At 42.1% G+C, this 11,682-nt stretch overlaps 1 protein-coding gene across 1 annotated transcript in view; it reads left to right on the top strand.

The window, feature by feature from the left end:
* The window catches only part of sptbn1 (spectrin, beta, non-erythrocytic 1), a 116,755-nt gene that overhangs the window by 75,973 nt on the left and 29,100 nt on the right, over positions 1–11,682 (top strand). Inside the window, exons 16-28 of the mRNA XM_034227378.1 lie at positions 333–551; positions 2,057–2,137; positions 3,405–3,611; positions 4,099–4,310; positions 4,734–4,871; positions 5,464–5,584; positions 6,163–6,378; positions 6,690–7,109; positions 7,703–7,905; positions 8,152–8,242; positions 8,867–9,013; positions 9,517–9,780; positions 11,175–11,399. Coding sequence (XP_034083269.1) covers positions 333–551; positions 2,057–2,137; positions 3,405–3,611; positions 4,099–4,310; positions 4,734–4,871; positions 5,464–5,584; positions 6,163–6,378; positions 6,690–7,109; positions 7,703–7,905; positions 8,152–8,242; positions 8,867–9,013; positions 9,517–9,780; positions 11,175–11,399 — 2,544 coding nt within the window. The remainder of the gene's footprint in view (positions 1–332; positions 552–2,056; positions 2,138–3,404; positions 3,612–4,098; positions 4,311–4,733; positions 4,872–5,463; positions 5,585–6,162; positions 6,379–6,689; positions 7,110–7,702; positions 7,906–8,151; positions 8,243–8,866; positions 9,014–9,516; positions 9,781–11,174; positions 11,400–11,682) is intronic.

The raw sequence follows: 11,682 nt of genomic DNA, 5'->3' as shown, positions 1-11,682 counted from the left end.
CCCTAGTATATAGATATATTTGAACATTGTAATCCTTTATTATTAGTATTATTATATCATTTATTTCAACCAGCTGTCGTAAAATGTACGTCATACTGTAGCCGACTGCAGCTGCTGGTAATTGGAAGAGGAGGAGAAAAGAATCACGGAGCAACATATTTTTTGACCTTTGAAAATGTGTTTGTACTGATACCTTTTGTTTGAGTAAAGACTCAACCAAACTTTAGTCAAGCTTATTGCTGCTTGTGGATACATCGATTTGTGGATTAGACGGAATAGTCCATTTAAAAGTGCTTTGCTCTAACTGCGTCCTGACTGCGTGCGTCCTGCAGGAGGGATGGATCAGGGAGAAGGAGCAGATCCTCTCCTCCGAGGATTATGGGAAGGATCTGACGGGAGCGCGGCGTCTGCTGAGTCAGCACAAAGCCTTCGAGGACGAGATGAGCGGGCGCGCGGCCCACCTGCAGCAGACCATCCGGGGGGGCGAGGAGCTGGTGGCCAACGACCACTTCGGAGCGGACAAGATCAAAGAGCGCATCCAAGACATCCAGGTACACAGAGAGGCTCGAGGATTTTATATTAAAAAAATCTGAGGTCCATTATTTGAAGGATTTAGCTGTAAAAGTGTCGAGAATTCAGGTGTTTTCCTTAGCCTGCAACCAGCACTAGTTCCAGGTGAAAATATGATTTTTTTTTAAATTAGATTTTACACTTTTTCTCTTCTGTTTCAGTGTGTCTTATAGTCTATAAGATGCAGTTCTTTCTAGGTATCTAGAAGCCAGCAAGACGACAACATTTATTGCTGTTTACCTAAAAATATAAATATTTTTTTCTGGCTGAACATATTAAAGTCAAGTCAAAGCCAACTTTATTGTCAATCTTTCAGTTTGTGTGGACAGAGAGATCGAAATACCGTTTCCCACAATCCCGAATACAAAAACAAATATATATATATATATATATACAATCAAAGACACATTTATACATATGCACACATTAAGACCTAAATAAAAGCACAACAATCAATAGATATAAAAATAACAGTAACTTCAATATCTTTGAGAATGTACATTAGTGCAAGACTGTCCATAGCAGCGTAAACAAGTGTCTGGTGCTGGATTACGCTGCCATGGACAGTCTTGCACTAATGTACATTATTTGGTTTGATTTGTTTGCACTAGACCAGGGGTGTCAAACTCAATTTCTTCACGGGCCACATTCGCATTATGGTTGAACTCAAAGGGCCGGTTGTAACTTTAAGACTATATAAAATACATATATACTGTAAATATTGAATATATATAAAATAATGCATTATTACATTATTGCCTCTGCATTGGATTATTATCTGATAGGGTAATAACTTCATAATGAACTCGGTCTGAAAGCAGAAGTCTAGGGCAAGTAATTGCAAGTCTCTTCAGTGAAAATGTCACAAAAGGATTTTAAAAGAAAAGCAACATTTTTAAAAAAAAGTTCTGAGAAAAGTCAAAAAAGGCATATTTAGAAGAAAAAAAGTCAAATCTGAGAAAAAAGTCAAATTTGAGATGCATTGTGCTCCATGTATGGGCAACGTGCTTCTCGCCATGTAACCGTATAACAAACATATTATATTCTTTGCAAGCTCTTGTGGGGCCACATAAAATGAAGTTGCGGGCCGGATTTGGCCCCCGGGCCTTGAGTTTGACACCCCTGCATTAGACCTACACAATAAATCATTTTGTTCATATAAGTTCCTCCTCAAACATCCAGAGTCTAATGTTTAATATTCCATCATTTCAACAATGTGACGCAATTACTGGACATAAAATACACACTGTTTTCACACACACACGTTAATATATCTAATATGTAAATATGTCCCAATATATATATGTTCATTTTAATTCATTTCCTATTTTATAGTTATTTTATCATTTTGTATTTGTATCTTTAACTGTGCTGTCCTGTTTTTCATCCTTACCCTGTTGCTGTTAAACTACTGATGTTCCCCATGGGGATTAATAAAGAACCATCTTATCTTATCTTATCCCCCCCCCCCCCTCTCTCTCTGTAGGAGCAGTGGGCGGCTCTGGAGCGTCTCTCTGCCGTCCGTAAGGCTCGTCTGCAGGAAGCCTGCAACCAGCACCAGTTCCAGGTGAAACTTCTTATTCCGTAGTTCCTCTGAGAAAATGTATTTTGAAAAAACTTGTCTGCTTGTGTTCCACTTTATGAGATTACGTTCTTCATTGTTATCCAACAGCCAGTAAGAAGACACTATTTACATCAGCTTACTTAAAAAGCTAAATATTTTTGCTTGTCCGACATCTGTATAAAAATGGGTAATAAAAAACATCTGTATAGTTTTATGGTCAAAATAACTCATAACTATTTATTGTATGGTAGACCGTTATTTTTATAGTCTGCAGGATAAAGATTGACACCTAGTCTAAATATTTTGTATTGGTAATAGGACATTAAACGGGGCGGCGTGTGGCGCAGTGGGTTAGTGCGTTGGTGTTGGGATCAGGGGGTCCCAGGTTCAAACCCCATGTCATGTAATCTAATCTAATATTAAACAAACTTCTGGGTTTATAAATTACCGCCAAAAAAAAACCTGATATCCGATAAAGGTTTTTTTTTTTTTTTAAGGAGATTAATGCAAACATATACGGTAACTATAAATGACTGTGTATGAAATGTGTATAATTGAAATACCCTAAATCAAAATTAATTAAAATAAATAAGGTTAAAATAAGTTTTTCTTATATTAAAAGTGTTTTGGGATTTTATGAAACCTTTTAATGTTTGTGTTCCACTTGTTAAGATTTAGTTCTTCATTGTTATCTTACAGCCAATAAGAAGACACTATTTACTTTACAGACATAGGTATAAATATATTGAAAATAACTTTAAAAAAGGTATTAAAACAATGAGACCCTTATTATTCTAGCCTGCAGGAACAAAATGCACACCTAGACTAAATATTCAGGAAAGGTATAAAGAAGTTATTTATATTTCATTTCATTTTTATTTGTCCCGCTCATGGTACGCAAAACCTAATGTACAATAATTGCCAACAAAACATGACTCTACCAAAACACCATTGAGCGAAAAGGAGCAGGGAGAAGAATAATATCTTATGTGACCTGCCCCTTTCTACAAAATAAATACAAATAGATGGTCTGCCCTTCATAATAATTGTTCACAGCCAAACATAACAGTATTTTAGGATACTAAGAGAAACACAAACGAATACTTATTTCCCACTTGACGGTTAACGGAAAGAAACAAAACAACAAAAAACCAAAACATCACAAGTATAAGGAAAAGAAAAGTGCAACACCCTCGTCTGAGTCCGACTGGACAAACACTATATTGATAGTGTTTGTGATTATTTAACGGTCCTAATGTCCTTTGTGCAGGCGGATGCGGACGACATCGACACATGGATGCTGGACGTGCTGCGGATCGTCTCCTCCGTGGACGTGGGCCACGACGAGTTCTCCGCCCAGGCTCTGGTGAAGAAACACAAGGACGTGGCGGAGGAGATCGGCAGCTACCGGCCCGTCATCGAGGCGCTGCACGAGCAGTCGCGCACGCTGCCGCCGGAGAAGGCCGACTCCGAGGAGGTGAGGGTCTTAGGACAGCTGAAATACGAGAGGAGAAAGAAATAGGCATTTATTAGGGATTTAGAAGCAAATCTGAGGTCCATTATTTTAAGGATTTAGCTGTTAAAGTGAGAAGAATTCAAGTTTGTTTTCATTAGCCTGAAACCAGCACCAGTTCCAGGTGAAAATGTGATTTCTTTATTTGATTTTTTAGGTTAACAGCCATAAATGTTGTCGTCTTGCTGGCTGCTTGATACCTAGACATAACTAAATCTTATAGGCTATAAGACACACTGAAACAGAAGATCAAAAGTGTGACATTTTCCACCGGGAACTGGTGCTGGTTTCAGGCTAATGAAACAAACTTGAATTCTTCGTTTTTTTATGTAATGATATTTGATGTATCTGATATTTGTCCATGTTGATGTTACACATGGAGCTGCTATGATGCAAGTCAAATTTCAGACTTGATCTGACCATTAAAGTCATATCGTATCGTATGGTTTAGGTGCAGAGCCGTCTGGCGGGCATCGAGGAGCGCTACAAGGAGGTGGTGGAGCTGACGCGGCTCAGGAAGCAGGCGCTGCAGGACGCGCTCGCTCTCTACCGGATGCTGAGCGAGGCCAGCGCCTGCGAGGTGTGGATCGACGAGAAGGAGCAGTGGCTCAACAGCATGGACATCCCCGAGAAGCTGGAGGACCTGGAGGTGGTGCAGCACCGGTGAGGGGGCACATCATATTATATTTTAACTGTACTATGTATTATTTAATTGACCTGTACTCAAATCATGTTTTGTAATTGTTTGTGTGATGGAGATAATGCAATGTTTTTAGTGTTGATTGTTATGTGCCTGCCTAAGGACTGCAGATGAGCTATTAGCTCAAATCTGGCATAATTAATCTCTTTGCTGAGATTAATGTATTTGTATGCATGGTCCTTGTTGAAATGAATACATAATAATACATGTGTGCACCAGGAATAATCTTTAATAATGATTATGATAAAAGTTAGAAGGGCACAGATGTATTTAGATAATTTATTTAGCATAAATAACACGTCTGGGAAAGATCACGACCACCAGCTTTCTGTTTTTTCATAGGATCAATTCAATATTATAATTTAAATGCGTTTGTTTCTCTGCAGGTTTGAGAGTTTGGAGCCGGAGATGAACAACCAGGCGTCTCGAGTTGCCGTGGTGAACCAGGTTGCCCGGCAACTGATCCACAGCGTACACCCCAGTGAGAGGGAGATCAAAGCCAAGCAGGACAAACTCAACACCAGGTAACTAAACCGGGATTAAACCAGGGCATACACTGAGATGATCAAGTCATTCAATCAGATTATACCAGTAGATAATGTTGAATTTAACAGGGCTGCGTCCTTGGAAATGTAACACCCAATAAACTTGATTTAAACGTTTATTAAGCACTGATGGTCCATGTAACTGGGATTAAGCCAGTGCATAAACTGGGATTATTAGGTCATTAACGTGGGGTTATACTGATAGATGAACTGTAATGCAAGGGCTGGAATCTTGTAGTAATAATAGATTCAACTTGTATAGCGCCTTTCAAGAGACCCAAGGGCGCTTTACATGTTGAACAAACAAACAAACAAAAGGGGCAAATAATTAAGTAAAACAATTACAATTAAATAAATAGCAGTAGGAGTGGAAGCAGGGGGACTGTGATGGGTTAGGGGTCAAAGTAAACTAAATAACGTGTTAACTGATCCAGCTTCAGTTTAAGTTCATATTTCTGACGGTGTCTCAATTTACCAAAACTTCAACACTGGAGCCCATCGTCGTTTTCTATTTCCCACAAACACTTAACAGTTTAAGCTCATATTGATGGTGGTGTCTCTGTCCCTGCAGGTGGAGCGCGTTCAGGGACCTGGTGGATCTGAAGAAGGACAGCCTGAGCTCGGCTCTGGGCGTCCAGAACTATCACCTGGAGTGCAACGAGACCAAGTCCTGGATCAAGGAGAAGACCAAGGTACCATCAGCACACAAACACTTTACACACCACAGACTGCACAGATTCTACCTGAACTACAGCTAGGAGATAACACACAGGTCATTTTATACTTAGCATTATGAGAATAGAATCCTTTATTGTCATTATACAGGTACAATGAGATGAGGAGGTGCCATCAAAAATACAAATAAAACAAACAAGAGCATTCAGGAGAAGACAACATACAAACAACAAGCATTCATACTTCAATATGCAGATCAAGTTAAAGTGCAGGAATATATTGGTTTAATTAAAAATAAGTACGTTTGAATGTGTATAAAAAATATATATATGTATCGTGTCAGTGCAAGCTGGAGTTTAGTGCAATTATTGTTATAGAACTGTGCTTCCTAAACAAAGAACATAGTTATCCTTTTCATAGAAGTAAGACAGTGACAAACTGCATTAAATTAACTATTTTATGTTACACTTTCAATATTTGTAAGGCTCACTGGTGCCACAATGTGTTTTTTTACCAAAATGTGGTTGATGCCCAACAGGGACTTATTAACCGCAGTTAAACTGATAAATAACCCCCCCTCCCCGTCCTGCTGCAGTTGATCGAGTCGACCCAGGAGCTGGGGAACGACCTGGCGGGCGTCATGGCGCTGCAGAGGAAGCTGACGGGGATGGAGAGGGACCTCGCCGCCATCGAGGACAAACTGGGGGACCTGGGGAAGGAGGCGGAGCGACTGGCCTCCGAACACCCGGAGCAGTCTGAGGCCATCAAGGGCCGGCTGGGCAGCATCACCAGCGTCTGGGACGAGATGAAGGTACGGCCTCTCACACTGACTCTACAGCAATGAGTTTCTCTTCTCCTATCTTTATTACAAAGCGTGTCAAATGATTGTTATAGCAGCATGTTACAACAAGGTATTGCACAACATGTGGAAATAAAAAAGTAGAACATAAAGAAACACAAAATAGAAACGTCTAATAAGGCCAAAATGGAAAATAAAACCGAACTGAAGACTCAAATATGTTGACAGTGAAAGATAAAAGTATGGAGACTATTTGTCAAATAGACATATTGTATTGCTATGCACGATCAAACAAACCCCTCTCCTTCGCTTCCTGATCCCAGGACACCATGAAGAACCGCGAGGAGTCCCTGGGCGAGGCCAGCAAGCTGCAGAAGTTCCTGCGCGACGTGGACGACTTCCAGTCCTGGCTGTCCCGCACGCAGACGGCCATCGCCTCCGATGACATGCCCAACACGCTGACCGAGGCCGAGAAGCTGCTGACTCAGCACGAGAACATCAAGAACGAGATCCGTAACTACGAGGAGGACTACCAGAAGATGCGGGACATGGGCGAGATGGTGACGCAGGGCCAGACGGACGCGCAGCACATGTTCCTGCGGCAGCGGCTGCAGGCGCTCGACACCGGCTGGAACGAGCTGCACAAGATGTGGGAGAACCGGCAGAACCTGCTGTCCCAGAGCCACGCCTACCAGCTGTTCCTCAGGGACACCAAGCAGGCCGAGGCCTTCCTCAACAACCAGGTACACATAAAGCTCACATCTGATGATCCATCACACCTGAAGAGTTTACTTCAGTCTGAGCCACAGACTGCAGAATGACATCATGTGTCACCTGTGCATTTGAAAGTACATTAACAACCCTAGAGTAACATTGTTCCTTTATTTAACACTCAAATCTTCTTAATCAAGATATCATGCAGGTGCAGAATGACTTAAATAAGGCCAAGATGAATTCAGTTGAAGGTGATATTGAACAGGATTCAGCATGGCCAAACACAAAAGAAGTCAACATAATTAGATGTAATGAAACATTATTTCCCTTGCAATCATCAAAACAAACATTTGAAATAATTTAAAGACAAGATGACCCTTTTTCTTCTGCTGTGCAAGGGCTGTAGGGCACAGCAATGATTTCATGTTACTCATCTTTCCCTCCATCAGTTAGATGCTGCCACCAGGTGGTAGAACATGGTCATTACAGCACCATGTTTAGGCAGTTTATAATGTGTAGTATTCAGTTTAATATTTATATAATTATATTGGAAAACACAACAACAACTAGTGCTTCTCTGTAATCGTTGTGCACATTATGAATAAAGTTGTCTCTGTCTCAGGAGTACGTGCTGGCCCACACGGAGATGCCCACCACGCTGGAGGGCGCCGAGGCGGCCATCAAGAAGCAGGAGGACTTCATGACCACGCTGGACGCCAACGAGGAGAAGATCAGCGGCGTGCTCGACACCGGGCGCCGCCTGGTCGTCGACGGCAACATCAACGCCGAGCGCATCCAGGAGAAAGTGGACTCCATCGACGACAGGTGAGAAACATACTGGGAGTTTATCTATCTGCAGATTAATGGATGGTCTATAAAAGATCAGAAACAAGTAACACTTTGCTACCCCTGTTCTCAAAGTCAATGTGTTTTTTTAATTGTCCAAAGATATTCACTTAACAAGATCTAAAGAGAGAAAGGCAGGACATCTCCTTATTCGAGGGGCTGAAGCTGTATTTTGTGCCTCCCTAACTCACACTTATTCTTCACATATTGATTTTTGTTGTGCAGACACAAGAAGAACCGAGCGGCTGCCAGTGAGCTGCTGGCGAGGCTGAAGGACAACAGAGACCTGCAGAGGTTCCTGCAGGACTGCCAGGAGGTAAAACGCTTTGAAGTTCAATTAAACCAGTGCTTCTCAAAGTGTGGTCCGCGGACCACTGGTGGTCCGTGAGTATATTGGTAACATTTCACATTTGAAATAAATTAATTAATTTGAGCTTTCCGCACTCTCGCGGGAATATCTCCGCAATGGAGCGAGCTTAAGTTTCACTTTCGATTGCATGATATCGCCCCACGCAACACCTTCATCACACATGTTGCCACTTGTTTGTACAATTTTCAGACGATTTGTAATCTGTTCTAGAAAAATGATGTGATTTTGGATATTTGTGGAGTTAGGTGGTCCGCGAGTGTTTTTTTATTGGTTAAGTGGTCCTTGGTATGAAAAAGTTTGAGAAACACTGAATTAAACCAACCAAGTGTTTTAAGCATGAGGGTTGTACACAATAAGAGGTCATATTAAGGACAACAATTGCTTTTAATTGAAACAAACCTTTCATTAAAAATCTAAAAAATATGTGTAATTATTTGAAAAAAGATCAGACTCAGGATAACTTTGTGAAAAAAATCTAAAAACAAAACGGTTCAGAAAACCTGCATGAACCTCTTGGAGAGTCTGTGATTTGTGCCTTTTAGATGACATATATATTCTGTGTGTGTGCAGCTGTCCCTGTGGATCAACGAGAAGATGCTGACGGCTCAGGACATGTCGTACGACGAGGCCAGGAACCTTCACAGCAAGTGGCTGAAACACCAGGCCTTCATGGCCGAGCTGCAGTCCAACAAGGAGTGGCTGGACAAGATCGACAAGGTGGGAACAACTGGACTCCTATCTGACTAGATTTTGGGGGTCTTTGGGGGTGTTGGAGGGTATTTTGAGGAACAAAACTGACCTGATTCTGTGCAGGGATTAATGGTCAATGTTGGGGAAATATCTTCCTAGGCCCAACTTTGACCCAGTGTATCAGTTTGTCCTTCCCTCACTGAGCACAGGCCTGCACCTTGTTTTGTCTCCCTGTTCCTGCCTGTTGGCGTCAGAGGTGTTATGGTGCTTTATCTTGTTATGCACAATGTTGATTATTCTCATAGGAACCAGCTAAATATATGGGTCTGGGAAGGAGATCGTCAGAATTGATTTGGCATCCGCTGTGTCAACTCGTGGCACAGAACATGTCTGGTGAATTCTCCGGCCGAAGCTTCATAATAAACCATCAGTGTTTGCCATCAAAGTTCCAGCTCTCCTCGTGTCTCTCTGACTTTCGTCTCCATTGCTTCAGACGTTTCCGTCACAGTCAATACTTTTCCCTCTTTCAGGACGGGAAGGCTCTGATGGCGGAGAAGCCGGAGACGGGGGCCATGGTGCAGGAGAAGCTGGCGTCCCTGGTGAAGATGTGGGAGGATCTGGAGTCCACCACGCAGACCAAAGCCAAGTGTCTGTTCGACGCCAACAAGGCGGAGCTGTTCACGCAGAGCTGCGCCGACCTGGACAAGTGGCTCGCCGGCATGGACGGGCAGCTGCAGTCCGACGACTACGGCAAGGACCTGACCTCCGTCAACATCCTGCTGAAGAAGCAGCAGGTGAGCCTTCAGCGGGGAGTCACTGTATTTCCTAAGCACATAATGTTCATTCGATTTGTTGGTTTGTCTATTTTCAGTCACTTAGCGCCTCTCTATCAGGTCGTTTTTTGGATGGGTTTTGTCTTTCTCCGGTTGTTTTGCGTCTCTTTCCGTTATAGGACTCAGAGGGTGTGTTTGCTCCGTTTCTAGTTTCGAATGCACAGAAGCTCTTCCTGCGTTCCTGTAAAACACACTTCCTGTTACACCTCTCATTCTGACTGCAGCGTTTCTCTTCCTCTGAGCCTCAGAGCTGAACAATGAAGGGGAACTGAACACTAAACATGTCACAAACATAGAGAACATACAAGACGCCGGAGATGTTGAATCTTGGCACAAGCTGATTTCAGGTCTTAGGTAAAGAAGTGTGCTTCTAAATTGTATTATTTTGAATTCTCCAAACAATAATTCATAATGCACCAAAGCTCCTAAATTCCTGGAAGACCCTCTTCATTGTTTTCTCCTTTTTTACCAGCAGTGAAAAGAGAGTGAATCCAACCACCCTTTACATAATACAACACACACACACACACACACACTCTCATACCCTCAAAGTCTGAGCTTTGCACACACCCGCTCTCTCACAGCAGTCATGTAATCTTTCATTTGATGTGTTATCACACTGAGAAGGGTGTGTGTGTGTGTGTGTGTGTGTGTGTGTGTTGGCAGAGTGTGTGATCTGAGAGAAAGGATTCCTTTGCTCCTCGTCTTCCTCTCTGCTTTCCTTTTTAGCTCAGACGCCTTTTTTACTCCTGTATGAATCGGTTTCTTGAGATGAATGATTTCATTAGATTTGTATTCAAGACCATTTTTTCCCTCCAGTCTTTCGGGGTTAAGAAATATTTGTACTCAGGCGAGGAGAAGATGAGACAGGCCTCTGAAGCGTCTTTGTAAAGGAGTTTACTTCTTCATTATCTGCTTTTTTTTTACGATGGGTAGATACAATGTGTGCCTTCTAATTCAATTTAAATATTTTAATTACATTAACTTTGCATTTGTTCATGTATTTCTATTTGATTTGACTAATTTACAGGATAAATATCTTAACTAGCCTTTCCCAGAGCTTTAGCAAACGATACATACTCACTAAGGAAGAATGAGTTCGGATTGAAAGCTGTGGAATGGATAGTAAAAAGTCCTTGAGAATTAATATTTGTCATGTTATATTTTTCATTCTACTTCACTCTTATTTTATGTTATTGTTGTGAAACCCATTTTATATTCATACACTAAAGAAGAGTTGACTTTGGATATGTATTTCTTGTTTAAAATCACTTCAAAAGTTAATTCTATTTCTTTAAAAAACACTTTTCCCCTCTGTGTTTTTGAATGCTCTAACCCCCCTGTGTGGCGCTCAGATCCTGGAGAGCCAGGTGGAGGTGCGTCAGAAGGAGGTGGGGGAGCTGCAGCACCAGAGCCAGGCGCTCAGTCAGGAGGGGAAGGGCTCAGAGGAGGTGGACGGACAGAGGATCAGCGTGGAGACCAAGCTGCAGGCCCTGCAGGCGCCGCTGCAGCAGAGGAGGGAGAACCTGATGTCCTCCAGGGAAATCCACCAGTTCAACAGAGACGTGGAGGACGAGATCGTGAGTACAGCAGACAGGAAGTGGAGTGGGTTAGACTGACGGGGAGAAACTGGAGCTTAAACATCTAGAGCAGGGGTGTCAAACTCAAATACACTGTGGGCCAAAATTAAAAAAATGGGTACTAGTGGAGGGCCGGACTGGTTCAATGTTTATTGCAGAACGTATTGAAATGAACTTATTGCACATATTAAACCTGGAACTAACAAAGCTTAAATTATTGCCTATAAAAACAACATTAAATAATCAGTTGCATTCATTTCTTATGGCTCTATCTGCAGCTTCT

Source organism: Gymnodraco acuticeps, unplaced genomic scaffold, assembly GCF_902827175.1.
Source record: "Gymnodraco acuticeps unplaced genomic scaffold, fGymAcu1.1, whole genome shotgun sequence".
NCBI classification, from domain to species: domain Eukaryota; kingdom Metazoa; phylum Chordata; class Actinopteri; order Perciformes; family Bathydraconidae; genus Gymnodraco; species Gymnodraco acuticeps.
Note: the sequence above shows the minus strand (reverse complement) of the source record. Positions and strands in the feature narration are given on the sequence as shown.